This window comes from Echiichthys vipera (assembly GCF_963691815.1).
Source record: "Echiichthys vipera genome assembly, chromosome: 3".
In the NCBI taxonomy this organism is placed as follows: domain Eukaryota; kingdom Metazoa; phylum Chordata; class Actinopteri; order Perciformes; family Trachinidae; genus Echiichthys; species Echiichthys vipera.
The window spans coordinates 7,382,939-7,408,834 of NC_139828.1; the positions used below are offsets into that span (position 1 = coordinate 7,382,939).

General features: G+C 42.1%; 3 protein-coding genes across 4 annotated transcripts in view; 2 read left to right on the top strand and 1 right to left on the bottom strand.

Moving 5' to 3' along the window:
• Positions 1–1,806: 1,806 nt before the first annotated feature.
• On the top strand, positions 1,807–8,527 carry ccdc17 (coiled-coil domain containing 17; the record flags this gene model as incomplete). Its single annotated transcript, XM_083940801.1, has 13 exons — positions 1,807–1,869; positions 2,746–2,877; positions 4,019–4,142; positions 4,268–4,406; positions 4,896–5,012; positions 5,171–5,307; positions 5,613–5,752; positions 6,523–6,605; positions 6,793–7,011; positions 7,515–7,650; positions 7,929–8,015; positions 8,195–8,305; positions 8,387–8,527. The coding sequence occupies 13 exons, from the start codon at positions 1,807–1,809 to the stop codon at positions 8,525–8,527; spliced, it is 1,629 nt and encodes a 542-aa protein (XP_083796927.1).
• Positions 8,528–8,967: 440 nt separating this feature from the next.
• nasp (nuclear autoantigenic sperm protein (histone-binding)) lies at positions 8,968–14,976 on the bottom strand. 2 transcript variants are annotated; one of them, XM_083940121.1, is made up of 14 exons: positions 14,817–14,976; positions 14,345–14,392; positions 14,140–14,253; positions 13,795–13,875; positions 13,480–13,586; positions 12,398–12,453; positions 12,231–12,301; positions 11,983–12,056; positions 11,424–11,612; positions 11,119–11,273; positions 10,821–10,907; positions 10,457–10,528; positions 9,810–9,938; positions 8,968–9,136 (listed from the first exon to the last, which is right to left on the bottom strand). In XM_083940121.1, the coding sequence occupies exons 1-14, from the start codon at positions 14,852–14,854 to the stop codon at positions 9,098–9,100; spliced, it is 1,260 nt and encodes a 419-aa protein (XP_083796247.1). In that variant the 5' UTR covers positions 14,855–14,976; the 3' UTR covers positions 8,968–9,097. The 2 variants fall into 2 exon arrangements, with proteins under 2 accessions (XP_083796247.1, XP_083796248.1); XM_083940122.1 differs by lacking the exon at positions 9,810–9,938.
• A 2,851-nt stretch (positions 14,977–17,827) lies between these two features.
• The window catches only part of LOC310966420 (glypican-5-like), a gene marked incomplete at its 5' end in the record, with an annotated part of 52,465 nt that continues 44,396 nt past the window's right edge, over positions 17,828–25,896 (top strand). Inside the window, 3 exon segments of the mRNA XM_083940119.1 lie at positions 17,828–17,863; positions 17,865–18,003; positions 22,033–22,194. Coding sequence (XP_083796245.1) covers positions 17,828–17,863; positions 17,865–18,003; positions 22,033–22,194 — 337 coding nt within the window.

Genomic DNA, 25,896 nt, shown 5'->3' on the forward strand with positions numbered 1-25,896 from the left:
CAGACCACTCATGCAACAACACTGACATCTCTGCTGCACTACATAAGCTCCCTATGTGCGAAACAATCCAAAAACAAATAAGCATAAATACATTACTCCCCTTTCAGATCTTACTCACAATCCTGCCTGGTTGGACGTGCTCTATTCTGACTCAATACTAAAATTCTTTCATATCAAGTACATCTCTATAGTTGGTGCAGTATACAGAGTATTAAATAAAGACAACTGGAGACGAACTCTGTTATTAATGCGGGCATGGAAGTTGCCATTACCTTCAGTGTAACAGAAGAGCTGATTGTTCACACAGCTGTCGGCAGGGGGCACTATTTTATTTATTCTTTACTCAAAGTTAAATTTAGAGACTTTTAAAAAATGTATTCACTTTCACACAGATATTCTGCAACAGCGGCAGAGTGATGGAACGTTGGAACGCCGGCTTTTCGGCCGTTCACACAGACCAAGCAAAGGCGTCTCTGTGCCTTTCACACGGACAGCGGGTCCGAATAAAGGCGCAATAGCCCTGTAACAAAAAAGGTAGTATGAAAGGGGCTAGTAGCGTGTATGAATTGTGTATATTGAGTTCAACCCCAAATGTATTATTGATATTCATTCATTGTGTTCAACAATAGCGGACCGAATCTGAGCAGACGTACATTTAAAATGTAGTTAAATTTGCCTGAAATAGAAACAGGCAGACACTTTATTACTGTTACATACCGCTTCAGTTCGTTTACCTGAAATTCAGATATGAGTGTCACATGTATAGGCAGCAATGTCGATGAAATGATTGCGTAATACTTTTACCAGTGTGAGTGGCTTGAAGAGACACAAGTTTGCCTTCTAGATCTGAGCACACACACATAAAGAGTCTCTATGAAGCCGTTAGATGTGAGAGAATCCTCTCAAAGGAGCTGACCTGCTAAGAAGTGTCCTTGCAGAGTCATGTACTAAAAACCTGTACAGCCACACTTTCCATTACACAGTCCTGAACGCAGTGTACTACATGATGTGGATCACATGCCGACTCTGGTGAGTTATATCATGCAATATCAGATTATTGTCTGAGTCGTGAGATTGAATGTACTCACTGAGGTCTAGGCCTTTAACCGTTGGTGCTCTGGAGCCACACATCCACTGCACAGCTGCAGTCGGTCTCGACGTGCTTACTCGAGGGTGAGACGAAAACATCAGGCAGTCTGAGAATTTAAAAAAAAGGTGTGTTATGAATATTCAAAGGGTTAGAAGAAAACATAAGGGCTGTGTTAGCTTAATGTTGTAAGAAAGTACCAGACACCGAGCTGAACTTCTTTTCTCACAGCTCTTGACCGACAGTTTCACTTCTAGCGTAGGGTTCATTTTGGTGGAAAAACAGTTTGAGATTAAAATAATATCACATTTGATAAAGTCATATGTTGATTTATAGTAGGCTACTTTGATAATAGGCAGGATGGTATGTTTAGAGAATAGACTGTATGGTTTAGAGCTACTCACCACACCCTTATAACACAGTGCCATGGTGACAGTTACCAACAAACATAAAAGTCAGTAACTCCGTAGTTAAGGAGCAAACCAAACATGTTTTTATAACATTTGAGGGAACCGACCCTTCAAATTAATTTGGAATAACGCGAGTTTGGGTTCTCTTTGCAACACTTTTTTTGGGGGGGTCTATTTCTTTTGCTTACTATCTATGCTGTACTCTAGTTCATGGTTAAGCCATCAGTCTGCAAAGCTTTTTTTTCCATTCTTAATAAGCTCCAGCTCTGATACCAGATGGAAAGGGAATTGATTTGTGGAGACTGTAACATGGTGTTTCGCTCCACTGGGCTGCTTGAAAAACACAAAGCACTGCTCTGCATAGGGAACGAGGTAGGACACCTTCGGGTGCAAAGACGCAGCTCGGAACTTCTCGTGACATACAAACCTGGATGTGCAGACCCTAAAAAGAACAGAATCCCTGATCTCATTCAGGTAAGTCAGTCATACTGATCTTGTAAAGGAGAGCAAAGTCATAGCAGGTGGATGAGGTGGAAGAGGCGATTTGTGGTTGCAAAAACTGTACCTAAAACAAATACCTACATATATTTAAAGATGAAACTAAACATGAAACATTATTCATTCATTCATTCATTCATCTTCAACCGCTTATCCCGGGGTCGGGGTCGCGGGGGAGCTGGAGCCGATCCCAGCTGACATCGGGCGTGAGGCGGGGTACACCCTGGACAGGACGCCAGTCTATCGCAGGACACATAGAGACGAACAGAGACAGACAACCATTCACACCTAAGGGCAATTTTGAAGAGTCATCAATTAACCTAACACGTGCATGTCTTTGGATTGTGGGAGGAAACCAGAGAACCCGGAGGAAACCCACGCAGACACGGGGAGAACATGCAAACTCCACACAGAAAGGCCCAGGCCGGGATGCGAACCTGCAACCTTCTCGCTGTGAGGCGACAGTGCTAACCACTACTAAATGTTTCGTAAGATGAAGTTGTGAACATTTAGGGTAAAGGAAAATGACAGGAAAAAGCAATGGTTACGCTCTAGACTTAACATAAATGAGCATGTTTGCATTCCAAGTTGTTATGTCAGATATGTTTTTGAACACTTTTTTGCTGTTGCTGAATTTGATTGCATATATTGTACAGGTGTATCTAATAGAGTGATTTAAGGTGCATCTCTGTCATTGCCATTAAAAAAACGCTGTAGTCGAAAATGCCGCATGTGTCTTTGTGTGTGCAGCTGAAAGGTCAACGGAGGAACGTCACCAGGCGGAGGAGGAGTGATGATGACAAACCAAAGTCAGCGAGAGCAGAGGACAAACCAGCAACCAGTCAGACAGAGAGAGCTGCTCTACAAGATCTCACGCGTGAGGTAAAACTGAACCACTGTATCAGCCAACCAGCCTTCATCTCTCCTGCGCTAAAGCACGTCACCCTCTGAAACACCATGACAAAAACAATAATTTATCCACTCTTAATTCCCAGCAAGCCATTGTTGTTTTATCTCAGATTCATAGGAACCAAACAGGGATGAAGGTATCAGGGCCACATGTCGTGCACAAGCATTCATTTTAACTGTCACTTAAACGAGCACTGCAGGTGCTTTGACGCTCTTTGATTAAAAATTCATGCTTGAATATCATTATGTCAGTCAAGACACATTTGAAGAGCAACTTCAAAAAGGGAGTAAACAGCGTATTATAATATATAGACGTAAAAATATATACATAAAAGTATTTAAAAATGAGGGCGACACGTTGGTATGGTGGTTAGTGAGTTCGCATGTTCTCCCTGTGTCTGCGTGGGTTTTCTCCGGGTTCTCCGGTTTCCTCCCACAGTCCAAAGACATGCAGGTGTTCAGTTAATTGATGATTCTTAATTGCCCGTAGGTGTGAATGTGAGTGTGAATGGTTGTCTGTCTCTGTTTGTCTCTATGTGCCCTGCGATAGACTGGCGTCCTGTCCAGGGTGTACCCCGCCTCACGCCCGATGTCAGCTGGGATCGGCTCCAGCCCCCCCCCCGCGACCCCCATAGGGACAAGCGGTTGAAGATGAATGAATGAAATATTTAAATAAACTATTATCATGATACATTTTAAGCCTAAATATTGACGTGGAATACAAAAGCATTTCTCTCCTCTGACTTTCAGTTTCACAAGTTGAGGATGTCCATCGAAGAAAATCTGCCAAAATGGTCAAAAAGGTCCACAGATACTGAGGTAGGCTCTGTGTTTCCCATGTCAGTCATTTTGCTCACCAGGTACCATCAGATGAAAGGCTTTCTCAGCCCTTTAAAGTATGTGAAGGTGCTTTAGGTGCACATTTCTTCTATATTGTATTCAAGTGTCTTAAATAATGGATTAAACCATCAGCAGTTAGTGTCAGAAGCCGAGTCACAGGTCACTCAGTGAAGACAAGAGTACAAAGAGAAACTAATCATTTTGCTTCAGAGTATAAAATGTTTAAGAACCAATTCTATGCATGAATCTATTCATTTATAAACGTGGTCTGTAGGCGAGTGGGTGTCAGCTGGGTCACAGTGAGAGACTGGAGGAGATGAGGGAAATGGCGACACTCCACGAGCGCCAGCTGACCCTGATATATGCTCACAACCAGCAGCTGGAGCAGCAGAGACATGGTGAGAGATAAACACAATAAACAGCTTGAGACCTTGTAAGCCAAATATGCTCTTCAGCCTTTGAGTAAAATTTCAATGTTGATGTCAAAGATTGCTCAGGGAAAGTGTGAATGTGTGTGTATCAGAGCTGGCCCATCAGGTAAACGTCCTGTCTGAGCAGAGCAACACAACTCACCTGGAGAGTCTGCTGATGGAGCTCAGAGCGCAGGAGGAGAGGAACGAGGACACGCTGCAACAACTCGCCGAACATCTCAGCGCATTACAGTGAGTGTGTACATGTATACGTGTACTTAATGTTTTGTATGTCGGGCTTTTAGAGGTTCTTATCAATACATGACATGTTGAGAGTTCAGCACTGGCTGTTGAAATGGGATCAAACCTGCAACATTTCACTGTGACACCACTAACTCTGCTGCCAGAGCAGGCATTGATACAACAAAGAGTATTTTTAATGTGTATTTGTCAGAGTTAACTATGTTGGATGCAGTATTCAGAAATAAATTACTGCTTCTGTGGTGCTCTGCCTCAAAGGAGAATATTTAGTGAAATACGGTGGGGTTTTTTTCCAGCTGCTGGATGACTCAAAGCATCAATTATGTATTTCATTATGCCTGGGTAGTTCCTCATTGCAACATTTGTGGGAGAATAAATTAAATTTCCCTATTTGTAGGGTGGATTATTGCTGGGAAACCTGCCATAGATGCCACGATGTGATTTAATTTAGGTGATCTACTGTGTTTATGCTTTCTTAAGTGTGCAAGAGGTCTCTGTACCTACTGATCAGCCAGATCCATGCAAGAATAAAAAGATGCATCATGACAGCTACGAGCTCATTTCTTCTGTGGATGGCCCTCTCTCTACCCAGATAAAGTATGTACCTAAATCCTTCAAGAGTAATTTATTTCTTTAAAAACACTTTATAGTCTGGTTGCCACCATGAAAATCTGTTTATGTACCTTACTGAATGATAATGAATAACTTCTAAGCTGCCAAGTTATATGAGGGTAAATCGGGTCTCTTTGTTGCAGAGCTCTGTCCCAGGCATACATGCAGTCGGGTGGGTCAGATCCAGCCATTGTGGCACAAATGATTGACCTGCAGGCAGAAGCCAAAAGTCTGGAGGAGAACCAACCGGCAGCAGCCAGCGTGGACAAAAAGATGACGAGTAAGACTCAACATGTGCTGCTTGTCACTGCATAACTCCGTCATCATAGCTGTGCTCAGTGGAGCCCGTTTGAAGTCTACACAGATAGAGTTTTCCACTCAGAGAACTCATGTCCTCCAGAGTGTCAGTGGTTATTAGATTCTGGTCCAACATTTCTTTTCATGTGATCAGTTAGTTATAGCATGCTGTGTTTAGGGGCAACAAAGATTAGTCTAATTTTTGGTACACAGTCCAGACTTATGGCATAGCACAGAGGGTAAATTACCTTTTGTCCTGTGCCTCATCACTGTTGTCCTTGTGCCCAGAGGTGAAGACTCCTCAGCGGGGTCTGAGCTGGCAGCTGCTGGCTGTGGAGCAAGAGAACCAGAGACTGGAGGAGGAGATCTTCAGGATCCAGCTGACCAGAGAGCGACACCACGACTGGGACGGTGGGAGAGTTTCACTTGTTAGAAACAGTTCAAAAGATAACAGTTATTTGCTGTATATTATTACCTTAAATGAACTGGTAAAGTCTAAATTTCATTCGGTGTGATAGTTGACATAAAATATAATAATTAAAACAAAGCCCAGACACGTTAGGTCTACAGGTGTACTACGTCCATAACCGTTTGGTACTGCAGGACTCTTTATTTCTAAATCTTGCACCTTGTATTGTGATTACATGCAGCTCTAGGAATTGTATTCATTGTTTAGGAACATTGTGATTATAATTTATTGTGTTGCTATCACCATTTACTGAGCACAGTTTTCCATGTTGTACCGACTCGACTGTGGCTGTGAAGTCATTTGTAGATTGATTTAATGTGTGAAAGCTCCTTGACCTGCTTGAACCTAGACAGATCAGTTGTAGTCACACAGGTTAGGGTCGTTGACTTTTTGTGCTTGTGTGTTCTCCAGCAGCAGCGAGGACAGAGCTTGAGCTGATTCGGAGAGAGAACCTCCTGCAGATTGCCAGTTCACAGCTAGAGATGGAAAGACACCAAGCAGCTCCCTGGCCCAGGAGACAGCCTCCTCTGCCTCCCCCACTTCCACTCCCACTCCAACTCCAACCCAGGACTCGCATTCATGCACCTCTTTCACTGGTACATCACGTACAGTTGTAGTGAAAAAGCATTTACATGAAAAGACACAGCAGAAAAAGGAAAATCTAATGAATTTCGGTCTTTAGCGCCAAATAATGTTGTTTCAGATGTTGTACCTCTATGTGTCTCTCAGCTCCAGGCCAGATCCCTCTCTCCACTGGGAAGATGCATGTTGGACTCCCCAGACTCTCTAGGTCCGGCCCCCTACGACCCTGCGTCAGTTTACTTCTCCACAGTATATATCAAATTTACACACTAAGCTTACAAATAATCTCAAATAGCTGCATAGTCACACATTTAAGTAATAATAAAGTGTCTGTACATCAAATCAAATCTTATCTAGTCAATGTTTTAGCCACTTACCTTTCTTGAAATTAAGAAATTGAGTCCACTGGTGTTGCAGAGCTGGTTTTGTGGTTTTCTACGACCTGGTGCTGGGAGTAGACGTCTCTCAGAGGGCGCTGCGCCTGGTGGTCGCTCTCTTCTCAGACGGTCAGGAAGTGGGACCACCAACTCCGCTGCCCCCTGTCCAGTGCTTGCTGGGAGTATCCTTGCCTTACACCCACAACAGCCTCACCTCTGGAAACTACACCCTCCTGTCATTCAAACAGCCTGCACCCAGGTAGGAGCAACACCTAGAGAAGACATTTATCATTATTTACAGCAGTGGATATCTGAGGACAAGACTTTAGACATGGGTTTGGTAAATAATGGGGAAAAGGTTGGAAAATATATGTTCCTTTCATCATAGCTTTTCCACATCGGCAGGGCAAAAACATTGAATTAAATATGCAAGTAGGTAGATTTGTTTCACTGGTCTATTGAGTAGCTGGTAAAATCTGAAAATTCACTAGCCACTTGGCTTGTGGACAAAAATGGTAATTTTTCACTCTACATGTAGGTAACCAAAAATGAGAGAACTCTACCCAAACTCTTGTGCATGCCTCCTATGAACGGATCGTTATGTGACCTGAGCGTGGCTCACAGTACAAAATCAATGCACCATTATTTCAAGGGGTGGGAACATTCAAGTGAGGTTTAATTTCCTGAGAAGAGGGAGTCAGGCCAACCTCATTATCACAAAAATAAAAATCTAAAAATACATGTGAACCTTTACCCCTGTAGGATCCAGCCGTCACACTCTCTCGCTCTTGTGGTGGAGGTGCAGGCAGCAAGAGATGTGGACGTTCACGGCCGGGATGTGTTCAAACTGGCGTCCTTCGGCTGGACACGAATGGAACTATTTGACCAATACAACCAAGTAAAAAACAATATACATTTACTGCTGTTTTTCTTTTGACTGTACAGTTCTACATTAAAGGGAGATGCCACTGAGTCAGGCCTGATGATGCAGCTTAGTTGATTTGTATTAAAACAAACATGTCATCTGGCAGAGTTTATAATTAATCTATCGTGCAAAACTAAAACTGCCATCTGCTATTTTTGCACAGTTTAACCATATGTCTCCTTGATCTACTACTGAATACTCTGGTTTTGGGTAAATTGCACAACATTTCATTTTTTTCTCTCGACCAACAGCTCTGTAGTGGCCACTGGAGGGTGCCAGTGCGCAGGCTGCCTATCAGACCCTCCTTGAGTCTCACCCAGCTCAACTCAGTACCCCAGGTACGAAGACACCAAAAGCTAGTTTGGACAAACACCTGAACGCAGTAGTTGCTAAATAAACAGTACTGTCTATCATTTGTTATCAGATGTTTATTTAGGAAGAAGTTTAAGTGCAGGCAGGCCGTTGAGGTTTTGGTAGTGGAGTGAATGACACACCTGTGTGCGTTTGTGAACTTAAGGTTGGCAACATGGAGCTGTGTGTACGCTTGGTCAACGGACGAGATGCAGATGCTCAGACTTTGGCAAAGCCCGACCTAACCAGCACCAGTCACTACAAATATCCAGTTGCGGTAACGTTTCACATCCTCTGGTCTGTCCTTTATGCTTTGTTTTTATAAACATGCTTGAATAATGTTTGTATACCTCAACAGATGTCCTCACATCCTGCAACCAGAGATGCGGCTCTGCTTGTTTCAGCTCCTCAGCCCACAGAAGTGAATGCACTCTCCTCCCTTTTGTCCTTCACTGAGCACCAAGACCCTCCACCCACAGAAGAGGCCAGCAAGAATTGATTCAAGTTTGTGGATAGTTTTTTTTTTTTTTTTTTTAAGCATTAGAATAGAGCGTGTTCATTTAAAAAGTGCCAGGGAAAAGGATACCATTGCTAAGCTAACCCCCCCCCCGTCATTTTGCAAAGTGGCCCTTGGGCAAAGCAAGTTGAGTATCCCTGCACCAATAATTACAGGTCTACATGCCCTGTTTTTTCTTAAACTTCATAAAAAAGGAACAATTGTGATATCTTGTCCGATGTTTGAATACATACCTTAACTTTGAGCAAAACACACTCAAGGTGCAAGTACCACCAGTGTGACTGCCAATCAGAGCAGGTTTAAGTTCCTCTAAAAACAGCATCTCGTTAATTTGTATTCAAGACTTTTTTTCAATTCCTGGAAAGTAAAGAATTAAGTGATACAAACGTACATCTGCAATTTTTTTTTATTTTTCGGTTATTTTTTACTACAAGTATACAAAACTGGACAGACAAATCTATGAAAATGGATCTTATTTACAGAAACAAAAAAGTGTTGACAGAGGCAGGCATGCTGTGCTGGCTTTGAAGATCAGGAAATAGACGAGGACGGTCACGCTGAAGAGCCGACAGAGGGCGACTGGGTGGCAGACTACAGGAAACAAAGAAAAATATATATAAAACAAAGGATTCAGTGGCTGCCTGCTGATCATATCAATAACATGTTCTAGATTAAGAGTTTCCACCACTGCAGTTTTATCTACCAAAACACTTCAGCGGTCATTTGTTGCCTTTTGCAAACTATTTAAAAATAAACAACATTTATACAGAAAAATGCATGACACAGCAACAGTCAATGCTTAATATCTGGTGACAAGTGCTCTAAATGAACAGTTTCATGTTTGCTTCCATACAGATAAAAGCCACGTAAAGAATATTCTTGCGATTCTGGAAGAAACAGCTAAAGTCTGGTAATCTTTGTCTTGCGCCAGGGACTGCAACCAGCAAAGAGATCCCAAACAAGTTCCATCTCATGAATCAGGTCGAACAGCTTGTACGAGTTAAGCATGAAATTACAGAATGCCAACCTTTTTGTAGTTAATAGACTGCAAAAGGTCAGCTTTTTCAGATGACCTGCATTTACTGAAAAACAACCAGACCCCCAAATTAAGAGAGGAATGGAACTCAAACGATATGCAAGCAACTACTGTTATGTTGGGCTATCCCCTCCATCTATGCAGGGTAGCATCGCCACAGCACAATCGTCTCTTTGGAGTGCCGTCTTCCAAGTGCATCAGTACATAAGACATGAGCCTATCACTCGCCTCCTGTGATTTTCCCTCCTGGACTCCATTGCCGTTGCTGGCACTAGAGTCAGCGCCATTAACTGAGGCTTCCTGTTTCGCTTGTTTAGCATCAGTGTCCTTTACTGGGCTCTCCTCCTCTGGTTTCCTCTGTGTAGAAACATAAAACTGGTCAAAAGGGAGGGGGATGGGGGGGAGAAGACTGATTGCGCCTGTGCACAACTGTATTCAATGCAAGTTGAAGCCAAGTGTATGTCAAGGTCACAAATTATGCGTCATGCACAAAACCAATATCAAAAGCTTTATTTACAGCATGAAGCAGTACAAGCCACCTCCATACATGCCACAGTAAGGTAAACCCACAGAAGTCCCAACTTCACACACAACCTAAAATCGCAGCTGAAACCAAAGAACCAAAAGCAGGCAAGCACATGAACCCTGCAACAAATTGAGCGGTACATGGCAAGTTTCAACATACAGATGATTACACTGCCAGTATGAAGTCCACCGTCAAGGTTTAATTCCTTAATGATTAAATGGTTGCGTTTCAGTGGGCAGGATGGACCGCAAAAATCATGATATTTTGACTGACCTTTGAATCGTCACAGGTATGAAATTGGCAGCAAGCAAGAAGGACATTATTGTTTTTTTTAAAAACCACCACTGACCTTTTTCCTGACGAGGTGGGCGATGTTTGAGACTGCTTTGGAAGACGAAGCACTGTCAGACTTAACTGGGATCTAAAAAATAGAAAAGTTTGTTGGGAGATGTTTGTAGGGCAGTCGGGACACAATAGTTTGTGCACCAATACAATGCATTTCAGATTTCATTCTTTTAGGATGTAACACAACTTCATAACACAGCCTTGAACTTTGACCTGTCTTGTTCATATATGCAGCACAAAGTAGAGTCAGAATAAGCATGCTTGCATGTATACTACAACACCAGATGCAGTAGGAGATCCTGCATTGACATACTACAAATGGTGACAGTATAACAGTGTGGGTATTGGAACCCAGGGAATGTCATTACCTGGCTGGCGGTTGCAAATGCTGAAGAGGATGAAGGGCCGCCATTTTCACATAGGAATGCTGATGAGGTTGAAGCTGAGGCTCCGCCCTACAAGAGGTCAACAAGTTACCCAGGAGCTGACGCCTTTGATAGCTTTTGTACATATACACACACACTGCACTCAATGTGGATTTGCACACCAAAACCACAAGTCTTGCCAGAAGAGATGTATAAAAATGCACTCCTGTTTATGAAGAATAGTTCCAACCCTGAAAGGTTGTCACCCTCAGTGTATCTTATTGATTTAGTGTGCACTCACTAGTGTCTGCTGAATGGCTTGTGAGGCAGTGCTGGCTGTTTTCTGGCTCTCCTTAGCATCCTCAATCTTTTCCCTGATGTCAGGCAGAAGCTGCTTCAGCTCCTCCATCTCATTCTTATCTTCTGCAGCCCCATCTAACACCTCCTGCAACATGGCTATACACAGACAACAACGGATTAGTCCAACAAACAAAAAAAACACTATCGGTGCAGAAGCTCACTCAAATAATTCAGGTTAAACTTTTGAGAAGATGGAAGTATTTTTTAAAGGATAAATAGACTCTACAATCTGCCAGTCACCCTTACCAAGACGGGCCTCGATTACTTTTATGGAGCTGTTGTAGTGCTGGATGGCCTGACTGTACTGATCCACGTAGCACAGTGTAGTAGCAACGTGGTAGTGGGTCTCAGCCAGCAGACGACTGTGGGGGGGCAAGTGCTTCAACTGCAGGGCAAGACACTCCTGGAAGTCGTCGAGCGCCTGGGGATAGTTACCTGGTGAAGGGAGAACATGTCACTAAACATGCGATTTAGCTGGCTCTGTAGTGGTAGTACTTGCCACTCTAGTGGTGAATGAAATCTAGATTTAAAATGTTCAATAATGGCTGATTGACATTTTCAGGGCTAATGTTCATGTGATCCATTTAACTTTCAAATCTGCATGCAATAGTTTTCAGCCCCTTAACGAAACCCCACTAAAGGCCCCAGACATGAGTACCAACTATTAGAGGGGTGATGTACAGAAATGTTTTGAGGGGCAAATCCAAGATTCAACAAGAAGCAATGGCAGAATAATGCACTGGTTTAATTCAGAGCATGGTCTGTGGGCCACAAGGCCATCCTGAAGATGCTTCATGAAACATACCGGATTCAGCACTGACTTCTCCGAGTTTCAGATATGCCTGGGCTGCCATCAGCTGGTCTTCTTTGCCTTCCTTTCTGTGAGGGGGAATAATAAAACTCTAATAAATTTACTGCAAATCACCGGAATGACATTATAAAGTCTGAATTTGTATGAAGTGAAATGTTCAGTATGCATCTTAAATGCAGACGGACTTAAAGTGCCATTCTTCTTTTTCGCCCATTAGCTTCATCTTGCAATGTTGCCCTCACCTTTTGTAGATGAATTTTGCCACTTCCAGCATCTCCCATGCCAACTGCAAGTTCCCAACTTCATCCTCTTCCTGAAAAGAGAAAGAGCATCCATCCAAAAAAAAAAAATACATAAATAAAAAAAAGTTTCACAATTATGTCAAAGAGACAATGTATAGGAACCTCACCTGCCCATTTTTCTCGCCATCCTCATCGTCGTCATCATCATCGTCATCGTCGTCATCTGTTGACGCAACAGTAGGATAATTACAAAAAGAGAAAAACATGGGAACTGAAGTCAAATGTGCTCAAAACATTTCCCCAAAAGTGCAGAAAACACTTGCTCCAGTGACCTTTTCTAAACACCTCTTAATGTGGCCCGTTTTGTACCAAGAAACACCAAGATCGTGCTGCACTTTTCACCGAAAACAGTGCTGTATCCAAAGTTCTACTGCCCTCTGGTTCCTCATCGTCCTGTTCAGCCTCTGGCTTGGATTCCACATCTTTCCCTTCAGCCTTGTCACCATTCTGCCCTTTTGAATCCTTTACCTTCTCTGTGACTGCTTCAGTTCCAGGAGATGCAGTAGGGCTTTCCGCCACACCGTTCACCAGAGAACCTGGGCCCTTCTCAACTCCATTCACTTTAGCTTTCTGGTCTGAACTCTTTTCGGTCTCACTCGCAGTGGAACTGGGGGGTTTCTCTGATCCATTTACATCACATTTGCCCGGGGACTTGACCACGTCATTTTCCTTTTTCACCGCAGTGTTTCCCTCTCCATCCGCAGACACCAGCTTTGTCTCAACTGCCTCGGTCTTTTCCTTCTCTGCCATTGCATCATAGACTTGCTTCCGTAGCTCATCTCTAGTTTCTTCTGTACCAGAGTGGCATGTGAAAAACAGGTCCACGTTAGAAACGTTTAATACCAACGGTCAGTTTATCTATGCCAAACACTTGCCAGAAAGCTCAGAACTTATTGAGGGGAACATACACAAATTTCAATTCTAAAGCTGCCTTTGAAAATTGTTTTTTGGCTTCTAACCTGCAACAAATACATATTTAAAATGCATGTTACCATCCATGTCAGATGGTTAACAAAGTCTTTTTTTACTAGAACAGATAAACACGCAATATATACAAACTTCCTTGACCCACTACTTAACTCTGCCTTGTAGGGAATCAGAAACATAAATATTATTCTTCATGCAGACTAGACTTTTGAAATAACTTTTATCAGGCAACCCTTTGATTATAGATGTACTTGGTACAGACCATCAAGATTGTTGGCACTCTCAATATTTGAGCTGTTAGGCTGCTCCTCTTCCTCAGATTCTTCTGGGACTCCCTCCAGGGCATTACCGAGGACACTGTTCTCCATCCTAACCAAAGACAAAATAGGAGAAAAGGGGAAAGTCCAAAAAAGTTGTCTAGCCAGCATTTTTCCTTTGTACATTTAATGCTAGAAATAAACTGAATTCTAGGAGTGCATCATACACAAAGAAAAAAATGAATCAACTTCATATCAATTGTGCAGTAACCCCATCAAATCTAGATACATCTTGGAAGGTGAACAATGAGTTAACCAACCTGGCAAGCTCCAGCAGGGACTTCCCACATAGGAAGAAGGCCTCACCACACTCTTCTGCAGTGTCCCCGTACTTTGCAGCCCTGGCAGATAAACAAAAGTGATTAGGGGAGTACTGTAGGGTTGTGATTATTAAGGTTCTGTTTGAACAAAGGTCATTATGCATTTCAGACTCAAAGTTTTAAAAAGCATAAATAAGTTAAATTAGCTTTCCATTTCAATCTCAGAAAAATACTAAAGATTGAAAACACAATTCAGCGACAAACGTTTTTTTAATACATGTAAAATATCAATATTATACTGAGTATTGTTTTCTGGGTTGAGTCAGACACCATATCTATACTTACAGCATGCTGCATGCGTCCTGGAAGGCACTGACAGCAGAAACAACATCTCCCATCACTAGATGCCTGTTCCCTGTGCCAATCAGCTTCTTTGCCTCCTCTGCGACGTCAACAGAGCTGCAGGGGAGGAAGTGTACAAGCGGTCAATTCTGAAAAATAATGTGATTGTGAACAGATGCAGAATCTATAAATAAAAAAAGTTACTCACCTGTCTGCAGCAGCTGCAGCTGATGAGGAGCACGGCTTCTCGTCCATACTGCAAGAGTTCAAACGTAGTTCAGTCAATGCTAGTCTCGCATTACCAGAGTTATCTCCACTACAATAAAAAAAAATACCTGACGCGAGTCTGAAGTATAACTGCAGTCGATGCATCCAACTTTTACTGATGACTCACATAGTTTCAGATACCATTACGTCACGTGTAACGCTGCGCTTTATTGTTGTTAGCACCGTGGTTGTTAGCTAACTAGCTTATCGGGGATAGTGAGGTTTGTTAGCAGCGCTTGCGGTCAACTCGTGCTAACAATATCTGTAGTTTCAAAGTAACTATCATCACTGTAAGAATGCAAAACCTAGATGCCATGCAACCAATATTAACCACGCAAGGTCGTCAGCGTTAGCCGCGTTATCTAGCTAAAGGGAAGCTAGCTGTGTTAAGACAGTGAGACGTGAAGTCTTACCTTCCAGAGCTGGACGCTGTGGCTGTTTCCTCCGGCATTTTTCAGGACGATAGTCGAGACGACGGAGAGAAGAGACGGGCAGTGTAGTGTCCAGTGAACAAAGTGCAGATAGACCTCAGGTGACAGTCTTTGTTGGCGCGCTTAAATAGAGAAAGGGAAGCCTTCTATTTCCGTTTGACTTGGAACGCGGGAGATTGGAGTTAAAGGGGCCGCAGCACGAATGAGCGAGGTGCGTTCAAGGGCCGTGGGGAAAAACAGTTGGCTAGTACGGTATCAAAGAGGAACAAAAACAGTTATCTGCGTACTGAGTGGCACACAAACGGCCTAAACAATAACAAACTGATATTACGAAGGAAAAAAAATGATGATGAAGATTTTTTTGTTTCATTTTCCACCTACATTTTCATAAAAACATGCTACATTTATAAAATATGCCCAAATGTATCTGTAACTTACTGAAAAATATACATTAGGTGATGAAAATGTCAAGAAATTGGTAAGTCGGTTACATCTACATCTCCACTGTCGAACCCGTATCGTTGCTTTACATAGTAACTTCACGTTAATTCATCCCCTTGAATCCCTGTCACCCAAAAGTTGTTAATTTATCAAGTGTTACAAAATACATATAAACAGGTTTTCTACTCTACAATAACGTATTGCAGGGAAAACGATAAGACATTAAAAATATCTCAACGTGTAAGCATCCGTTTGAAAATGAACGTTAGCTAACGTAGGCAGTTAGCGAGGTTAACTTTACCTTCATGACTTTCTCCTAACTATGTTTCACCAGTCGACGTCGTTGGCTGGTATTATCCCTATCCGGGATTAATTTACACACTTCTAAGAATCTATAAGGTAAATTTCACATTTGTACATGAACATTTACATGTCAAATTAGTAAATAAAAGTGACGTTGATGAGAGAAAGCAGTAAGGACGTTTGGGCCTGAGCGGCTCAGGTGGTGGTTTACATTAAAAAAATTAAATTAAGAAGACTTTAAGGTGTATTTTGGAGTTGTTAAAGCATTTAATTGTATTGTGAAGGACTGAAGTATAGTCCCGGATGTTTTAATAACATTGGTGTTAATGTGGACGACCAGCGACGGCCATGTTATTACAGTGAGGGGATCAGGGTGTCCGACTCGGGCCGAGAGGAGCACACGGCTAAGTCACCGGTGTTAGCTTCCTTTTTCCCACTCTTGTAAACACAAATATCAGTTAGGCCGTTAAAACGATATTTGGTTACAAAGATAAGAAGTTAGACTTTAGTTTAACACAATTAAATTAACTCAAAACATTACACCGTCACTTATAGTCGTAGGTTAAACAGAAAGTTTGATAGAATTTAGCCAAAAACTGTCCGACTGGTGAGACAGTTTCTACATTTGAACACGTTTTCTACTCTACAACAACATATTGCAGCTTGAAAAAGACTAAACGGTAAGACATTAAAAACATCTCAACGTGCGCTAGCATTCGTTTGAAAATTACCGTTAGCTAACGTTAACTGTCAGTTATCGAGGTTAGCTTTACCTGTATATGACATTCTTATAACTACTTCGCTAACGTTGTAAAGTTAGGTAAAGCACGTATTTTCATATAACTTAACTTATATTATATCAGAACTTACCAAAAATCATTGTCCAACAAAGTTTCTTCATCATTCTTGGTAATTTTTGCCCTTAATGAGGTCAAATAATCCCAAATACCGCTAATGCGCAACGAGATTCTCGGTAGTGAGGTCGAATCTGATTGGTCGAATCTTGGTAGAATTTTGGTAGCGATAAGCGATTTGATTGGCTCTCACAAGATGGATCCGGACCAGAGCATAACATGGTTTCTCCACTGGGAGGAAACAATGTGTCGCCACCTGCTGTTCGTCCTGGGCCATACCTTCCACATTTGACCTAATTATGACATTTAATATACCAGTTATCCATAACTGTTAATAAACTATCAATGTCTTTTGATCATTTTCAGGGCCTCGTTGGCGCAGTAGGCAGCGCGTCAGTCTCATAATCTGAAGGTCGTGAGTTCGAGCCTCACACGGGGCAGATGTTTTACACCCAGACTGTATTAAAAAAAAATCCTCTGTACCATTTGCACGTTTTTGAAAATATAGGTAATTATTGTCCTGATCAATTTGTTGTTGAGTGTCATGAGGAAAGGCTAGGCGGCGCTATGCACATTAAGTTGGTATTGCAATCCGCCACAGAAGAAGAAGAAAGTCCTTAAGGTTGGGAGATCGAGCCTCACACGAGTCACACGTGTCTTTTTCAACCTTACAGTTTTGGAAAGATACTGTATTGTACCGTTTTGTTCGTCCATGTTTATGCGTCATACGTTGCTACATTTATAGCGGTTGAAAACAGGGAAACAACACATTACACCTGCGACTCGCACATGCACTCAGAGAGCTTGATATTGGGGCTATCTTGCTCAGGAGCTGTTAAAATGACTCTGCATTGACCCCGAAAGGCCAGCAGGTTTCGCTCATGTTCCACCATCAAACTGTCTTTTCCTCTGATTCCACTTCACTCGCAGCTATCAGTCAAGTTTAATGGGTCTCTTATCTGTAGTTGCAGCTGTTATAACCGTATAAGAGTTATAACGTCAGTAAAAAACAACAGCAAATACATCAAAAGATGACCACATAACTTTAATTGGGATTACATTGGTTTTTATTTCATATGAGGGCAATCTTGCTCATGTGTTGTCATTTCCTTAACTGTAATAAGTTACTGTTAACACTGCTGTATAGCAAAAACACGGAGGCTATTAGACGACAGTGTATTTATGAGTATTTTGAGCGCACATGTCAATTAAGTAATTGAGCTGAAGTGAGTGAGAGAGTCAGAGAGAGAGGAGGGCGCTGAGGCTGACAGCAGTGGGCTCCAGACAGACTTAGTGGCTGCTGCAGATGAAGTTTTCACTCCCTGTGCACCGTGGGACCTCTAGGAATTCATATTAACCACCCAGACGCGCTTATCTCCCGGCTGACATGTTGCGATGTTCCGTGCAGCTTACAGCTTACAAAACGTGGACTTTGATTTTGTTTTATTTCGTTTTTCTCCCGGACACTGGCTGTAGATCAGCCGATGCAGACAGCTGTCATGAGGTGAAGACAGCCTACATGATGCGCCAAATAGGCCCGGTGGAGCTGGTGCCAGACAGGCCGGGAACAGGTCAGTCAGTGCCTTTGGAAATAGCATTTTTAGAAATACTACAGAGGGGAGAAGACTCACACGTAACTCAGTGTATTTACCAAAGCTCTGCACATTTGCAGAATATTTACTGAGTCTAATTCTGAGTATTTCCATCTGGTGCTACTTTATTCTTCTGCTGCTGAATTTCAAAGGCAATAATGTAGATTTTACCCCATTACATGTATCCGACATATTTATATTACTCTTCAGATTTAAATACAAAACATGCATGTATACATTACAAAACAGTGTTGTTAATCTAATGTATTAAATTAGCCAATTAATGATAAATGACGGTACAAATAATAATCCAATACTGTAATTATTAAACACTATTCAGCTGCAAATTACTGTGACAGGCTTATTTAAAGAATATTTTACTGATGCAAGATTTTATTCGAAAGGCTTGTAATTGAGTTTTTACTCCAGTGTAATAAAGTATTACAAAGATCTCATATAAAGCATATAATTGAGTGTAAACTTGCTGTTGAGTATCACACATTTACACATTCATGTAATGTTGCTGGGCTGAGCTCGGGAACCTCCCTGTGTTTAAAATAACTTAAAATAATTGCTTTAATCTCCATCTGTTTTCCTTTTAATTGACTATAATAGGAGCAAACAAACTCCATGTGGCGTTAAAAAAAGGCAAATTTCAGTGTTAAATCAAACATCAGTGTAATATCTCTCCTGCTGTGAGATGTTTGATTCTTAAAACATTGCAGTGTCTTGTAACCCACGCAGGGTTTAAACCCATAAAGCTTTAGAAATGCAGCCTGGGCCAACACTTCTTAAAGAGAGCAGCTATTTCTGTTGAAAACTTACCATCTGCAGCACTTATATAGAGCTGTTGAAAGCATACTGGACTATAAGTCGTGGTGTTAAAGATGCTCTGTTCTAAATGTAAAAGCACGTCAGAGTCTCTTTGGATAATATAACAGTCCTGCACCGAGGGAGCGACCACTTCTAAATCGTGTAATAGGACATTTTTAACTGCACCGACAAAGAGAAACAACAAAAACTTGCTCCCTTGGAGTCATTTGGTTGGCAGCGATTTCAGATTTCCCCAGGCTGCGGAGACAAGTGTTTACGACACGGATCTCCAGTTAACGAGCTTTTATTTTCTTGTAATCTTGACACAACTTAAATTGGGTCCTTGTCATAATTATACAGTTCATGATAATGCATGTGAATCAGATGGTAATCATCTCGCTATAATCAGCAGACATGAGGGAATCTGTGCCAGACATCAGTCGATAACACAGCTGCAACAGAATGAACAATCTCTGTAAAACGTCCCTTTGGGGGGGGATGAGCAGTTTGCCCGTGGGCGACAACGCTTAGTCTGAAGTAGGCTCCGTCTGTATTCCCACAATATTACTGTGGTTGCCGCAGGAACAAATAGTCTGCTGCGAGCTTGGGATTGTTAACAGCTAGTTAACGAAACACAGTGGTGACCATTTTGCATTTTCAGGCAGAGATGTCTTATAATTACATGTGGTTAGAATCTTAACACAACATCCCCGCACAAACACAGTCTTTTGATCTGCTTAGTTGTGCATAGATTAACTTTATAGAGATGGAGTTTTATGAAAGCTGGTTAACAAGTTGAATAGAAGCACTCTCTTTGACGCACATCTCTGGCCTGTCATTGGTCTCTGCTCCTAGTATTCAAGCTGCTGCAGCTTCATTATCTTAATTCACGTTGGTTTAAGTTGAATATTGCACGCAGGGTTGACTTCCAATCTAGTTGTGATGTCACAAATCGTGCTTGTAGTTCGACCCCTCAAAGTTGAGCACAGAGAAACTTTCCACTTTCAGTAGAAACATGTGAACAGCCTCAGATTTCTGCACAGTCATTCGACACAGTGAAGCTCAAACATCCAACTGTAGGAACAAGAAAAAGACTTTTGGGTGGAGGGATACTTTAAGTTGTGTGTGTTTGGGAACAGGGTAGGTTGATAACAGCCACTTTGCCTTTTCCCACTGCTGCAATCTGACCCTCTCACCTGCCTACCAAACACTGGTTATCACCAAATCCTACACAGCAGGAGGTCTGTGAGTGTGTAGGTGTATGTCTGTCTGCAAATGTGTGTGCGCCGATCAAGGGTTTGGGTGTCTGTCTGTGTGTGTTAATGTTCGTTGGTAAAAGAAAGTGCAAGATTGAGAAGGAGAGTTTCACGACCTAAAAAGAATATACCCAAGAGGCGATATGAGGGGGGTGTCATCCCCCTTGTTAGCAGAATGAACAAAATACATGCCCCTGATTCAAAGGTGCAGATTTCCTTGTGGGGACACATGTTTAGCAGGGGGTCTACAGACAAACACCTAATTGCTTGCATCGGGTTGGATTTTTAAGTGTGTATTGTCATGTGCACAGTAAAGAAATAAGTATCCCTATACAATGAAATTCTTAATTTGCTGCCCACAGAATGCCAAACAATGTAAAGTATAAGAAAGAATAATAAACAGAATACAAAAAATACAAAAATAACACACGACATTCAAAAACAAAGCAAAAAAAAAAAGTCTAATAGTTTTTTTAAGCAAATGTACTTAGGTACTTTCCACCACTGCCTACTACATTTAGTTGATGAATAGTTGAGCTTGAGGTTACGTCAACTTACTGACCTTTCCCAAAAGAATTCTTAACACAAGGTTCACTTACCGGAAAGGGATTACAGTCTCCCCTCGCCGTATACTGTATGACCACCTGTTATCATGTGACTGACATACCAGACTTATATCATGTGATAACAAAGGAACTGTCTCTACGACAACTCAGCAAACGCCTGCAAACATCTGCAGATGAACGCCATGTGATGCAGCTGAAAGCTCTGGAAAATCTCCAGTGAGTGGACCAAACCAATTGAATTAATACTTTTGAGACAAGAACAAAGGGCGACGCCGGTTTGTGAATCATGCAGCACGAGTTACAGTAGTTTTGGACTGTTTCCAGTCAGCCAGCGCTGAACAGCGAACGTTTGAGTGTGTGCGTGTGTGCGTGTGTGCGTGTGTGCGTGTGTGCGTGTGTGCGTGTGTGCGTGTGTGTGTGTGTGTGTGTGTGTGTGTGTGTGTGTGTGTGTGTGTGTAGGTCAGACATAGGTAACGGTCCATTCCTATTTCTCTGCCTCACTCTCTCGCTTTCCCTTGATCTCTGTCTGCTACTTTAGAGCTTGGCTTACAGCAGTCTACCAAACTCAGACTGCTTCAGGACAGACACACACACACACACACACACACACACACACGCACACACACGCACACGCACACATCCACACACTCTGGTGTAAGTGGTGAAGTGTCACCCACTGTGCATGTCAACATGTCAGGTCCCATCGGTCTCATTGAAGGATTATTTTTATGCCGTCATACAGTGTTGGGCTCTGAATGCTTTTAGAGAACTGGTCCCTAAGTGGATCCAAACTGGATGAACTAACTATAAGGGACTGTCCTCGACATTCACAATGTTAATATAGCAGAAAGCAAATCTTAAAGTAATAGCGTCCTGAGCAGATAATGAAGTCTGTGTGGTATGATCCAAGTTATCTGTACATCTGTGTTTGAGGAGTTGGGAAACGGTCACTTTGAGAGGTGTGCAGGCAACTTTTTACCCCTTTAACTGATTAACAAGATAGATTCTTATTGGTCTGTTTATCAGTGGCAGCACGCAGGATTTGAATTAATCTTCTAATCACCATTAGAGACCAATCTTTAGCATCTGGGTAGCTTTTGAGTCACCCAAAGTGTATTGGTGGAATTCATTCTGAGTCTTTATTTGAGGAAGAGTATTAATCATTTATCAGATATGTCACTGTTTCTATTAATCAAGAAAAACTTGGTGAATACACCTACAACCTTTTAAGCAAGGTCAGAGTAAAGGTTAACAGGAACCTATGCATACTTCATGAAATAATTCCTTTCAATCGAATGAGATTGAACCTCTCCATGGATCTGCAGTGAATATGAACGGGCGTGAAGCTTTTTCTTCTGCCTCTGTCTTTTCAGACGAGTCCCTGCGGGTGTGTGTGCACCCCGGGCCCAGCTGCTGTACCAGTAAGATGGAGGACACCTACATGGCGGCCGTTCGCAGCGAGACCCAGCAGAAGATGCGATCCTACAGCTTTGAACTGAAGTACCTGATCGCTGGACACACCAAGGCCTACCAAGGTGAGGGGGAAGGCATGTGTAGTCTACAGAACACACATATGAATGAATCATGTGCATTACTGAAGAGAAACGCAGGATTACTGGCGGATTGAAAATAGTGTCTGTTGTGGGATAAAGGTGTGGAGGGAAAAAAATTCAAGGAAGCTTTATTTGTATCGCACTTTTCATACACAAGGCAGACTCAAAGTGCTTCATAGCACAACATGTCATGAATTCAAATGCGTTACAGAAAGACAAAGAGAATAAAAACATAGACGATAATAAAAACAGTGCGGACGTTAAAAGTGCAAAGATTTAGCAGAAAGCTGAGGTGAACGTAAAAGTGTTCAGTCTAGTTTTAAAAGTGGTCAGAGTGGGTGAAAGTCTCACATCTTCAGGAAGGTTATTCCAGCTGTTTGTTGCATAATGACTGAAAGATGCTTTCCCTTGATTTGAGTTTACTCTGCGAACCACTAACAGATTGGCCTCAGAGGATCTTAGTGATCTAGAAGGCTTATGTAGTGGGAGCATATCAGTGATATACCTCGGCCCTAGACCATGAAGTGATTTATATGTGAGCAGGAGGATTTTGAAATCAATTCTCTGACGTACAGGAAGCCAGTGTAATGATTTAAGAATTGGTGTAATGTGCTCACAATTTCTGGTCGCTGCAGCAGCGTTCTGAACGAGCTGTAGCTTCCTGACAGTTTAATTCACATTATCATATTCATATTATTAATATCATATTCAAATGAATATGATTTGACTTTTGATCGTATATCGTCTTTCATGAGATATTGCGATCTAAATGAATAACAGCAAACACATACTAACTCAAAACATTTTAGAAATTCAGATGTGAAACATTTTGGGTTTATATTTTGAATTAAGTATTTTTCAGTTGTTGCTTGTTAAATGCAAGTATAGAAAAATAGGATTTACCCTATGGTTATTTCATATAGCCTATTTATTCATTGAATTATCAGAAACATATATCTATATTGGCTACACGGTGGTGTAGTGGTTAGCACTGTCGCCTCACAGTGAGAAGGTTCCAGGTTCCCGGCATGGGCCTTTCTGTGTGGAGTTTGCATGTTCTCCCCGTGTCTGCGTGGGTTTTCTCCGGGTTCTCCGGTTTCCTCCCACAATCCAAAGACGTGCAGGTGTTAGGTTCACTGATGACTCTAAAATTGCCCGTAGGTGTGAATGGTTGTCTGTCTCTGTTCGTCTCTATGTGCCCTGCGATAGACTGGCGTCCTGTCCAGGGTGGACCCCGCCTCACGCCTGATGTCCACTGGGATCGGCTCCAGCCCCCCTGCAACCCTGACAGGGACAAGCGGTTGAAGATGAATGAATGAATGAATATATCTATAATGTGATATACTGTATATTGTTATTGAGATATGACATTGTGAATTTTGGCCATTTCATGCAGACCTTTTTTGGACTGTTGGTTGAACAAAATAAGAAAAATGAAAACACCACAGGTGGCTCTGGGAAATTTCAAAATCTTTTCTCCAAAAAGTCAAAATGTTTGATGTTTTTTGGAGAAAAAGAAATGAGACAAATATTCCAAAATTAATCGATAATGAAAATAATCTTTAGTTGCATTTAAACAATAAAGTTGTGTTCATGTTTCAGCTATGCTGCATTAATAATGTCCCTTGTGGATTTAACATGATAAGTAGTGATAAAGTGTGTGTGTATAGTTCAAGGGTGTAAATCCAAGTGACTTTAATAGCAGTGCTGATTTTGGTGTTTTAACAGTTCTGTCAAGTGCCTGTAGCCCCCCTGCCATTCTCACTTTGTCCGTTCATCTTGAAATAGCTGGTTTGTGTCAGGGTGGTGGGTGTGAGGCCAGTTTATTTTGTGAGGCGCCACAGTGGCTAGCCAAACAAACAACTGATGTTTCGATTGAGTCTTTGAGAGAGCAAACTCTCAGAGGGAGCAGCGGAAAACTTTGTTACAACCCTTCGCTCTCTTTCTCTGTCTGTCTTTCTCCGTCGCTGAGATAATCAGGTTTTGTTTCTGACCAATGAGAGAGCGAGGGACGGAGAATGTTTACATTCAGTACGTATCCGCAGCAAAGTGTTGTTGCTGTGGGCAACAGCCGGTCCCTAACGGGCTGCTCTGAATAGGAGGAAGAATACTCTGCTTGTCCACTTGTCTCTCAATGCTATTCACCAGTCTGTGTGTGTGTGTGTGTGTGTGTGTGTGTGTGTGTGTGTGTGTGTGTGTGTGTGTGTGTGTGTGTGTGTGTGTGTGTGTGTGTGTGTGTGTGTGTGTGTGTGTGTGTGTGTGTGTGTGTGTGTGTGTGTGTGTGTGTGTGTGTGTGTGTGTGTGTGTGTGTGTGTGTGTGTGTGTGTGTGTGTGTGTGTGTGTGTGCTGAGATTATGAGACAGATAGAGTTGATGAAACCCAGCAGACAGACATGGCAAACATGTACCTCCCTGTTTTTTCTGGGGGTTTTCTGTCTCTGTATCTCTCACTCTCTCTCCTCCCCTGCTTCGTCTGAATGCACTCAGGCTCCGTTTCAGCTCTGCTATTTATGCCCAACGGATGGCTTAACCATCCATGGGTAAAATTAATGCAAAACACCCATACACAAAGAAGGGCTGAACAAGGCTCAAACTGCAGAAAGTGAGATGAGACAGGTTTAGAATGTGTTGCATTTACTTGACATTTAAACAGTATGATTAAAACCTGACAAGAGTCAGTTCACTGATATCACAAAAACACATTTTCTCATGTATCCCAAGAGATATCTACACTTTCTCATGTATCCCAAGAGATATCTACACTTTCTCATGTATCCCAAGAGACATCTTCCCATGCCGATACATTTATGTGCTTAAGATTTGTGATAGATATCATTCTCTGAAAATACTGCAGTCACCTCAGTACAATGGATCTAAACTGGGACTTTATCGGTAATGTTGTGCGATCTTCTGTTACATTATTACCCCTTCAGACCTCTCAGGTCATCTGGGACAGGTCTGCACCATATATCTGGAACAAACTCTCAGACCTGCAGTCTCTATTAATTTAAATAACTATTTATTTCTTACACTGCACCATAACCTTATTATTCTATTGTTTTGACCTTGTGAGTCTGTGTGTGTGTTATCAGGGCAAAATGTGGTCTAGAGACACCAACAATATTGTAGTGGGAACTAGCATAGAGTTGGTCTTGAGTATTTTGCCAGCTGTTTATATGTCTGTCTGTCTGTCAGTCTGTCCGTCTGTCTGTCTGTCTGTCTGTCTGTCTGTCTGTCTGTCTGTCTGTGGACAGATTTTGTAAGATACAGTCATGAAACCTTACAGCTGTGTAGATGAGATGAAGGCAGAGTTTGAAAATGGCTGTGATTCGAGCAAGGGGGGCTGTAGTAGGGAAGGGCCACAACCACTTTACGGCCCTGGCCCGATATAGTTGAGATCAAAATAAAGGCACAGTTCAAAGATTGGTGTGGTATCAACAAGGGCGCCAGAAGTACGAGGCTAGGAAGTAGAGGGGGACATTTCTTCTACACCGGCTGGTGATAGAATCACAAGATGGTCTCTTGTTTCATGTTTTTAATTGCTCTTTAATGTTTTATATAAAGCACTTTTGCCTTGCTGCTGAAATTTACTGTATAAATAAACTTGCCTTGCCTAGACTATGGGGGTTTTGACCTCACAGACATACTTTTATAGGTGCCTACGGGTTTTCCACCATTCCCCTTT

Coding starts and splice junctions, on each gene's coding strand:
- nasp (XM_083940121.1), bottom strand. CDS start 14,854: ATGCCGGAGGAAACAGCCACAGCGTCCAGCTCTGGAAG. Junction 10,908..11,118: donor AAGCCATTCAGCAGACACTA/GTGAGTGCACAC, acceptor GACCTCTTGTAG/GGCGGAGCCTCAGCTTCAAC. Junction 9,137..9,809: donor AGGAGGGAAAATCACAGGAG/GCGAGTGATAGG, acceptor TGTTTCCTGTAG/TCTGCCACCCAGTCGCCCTC.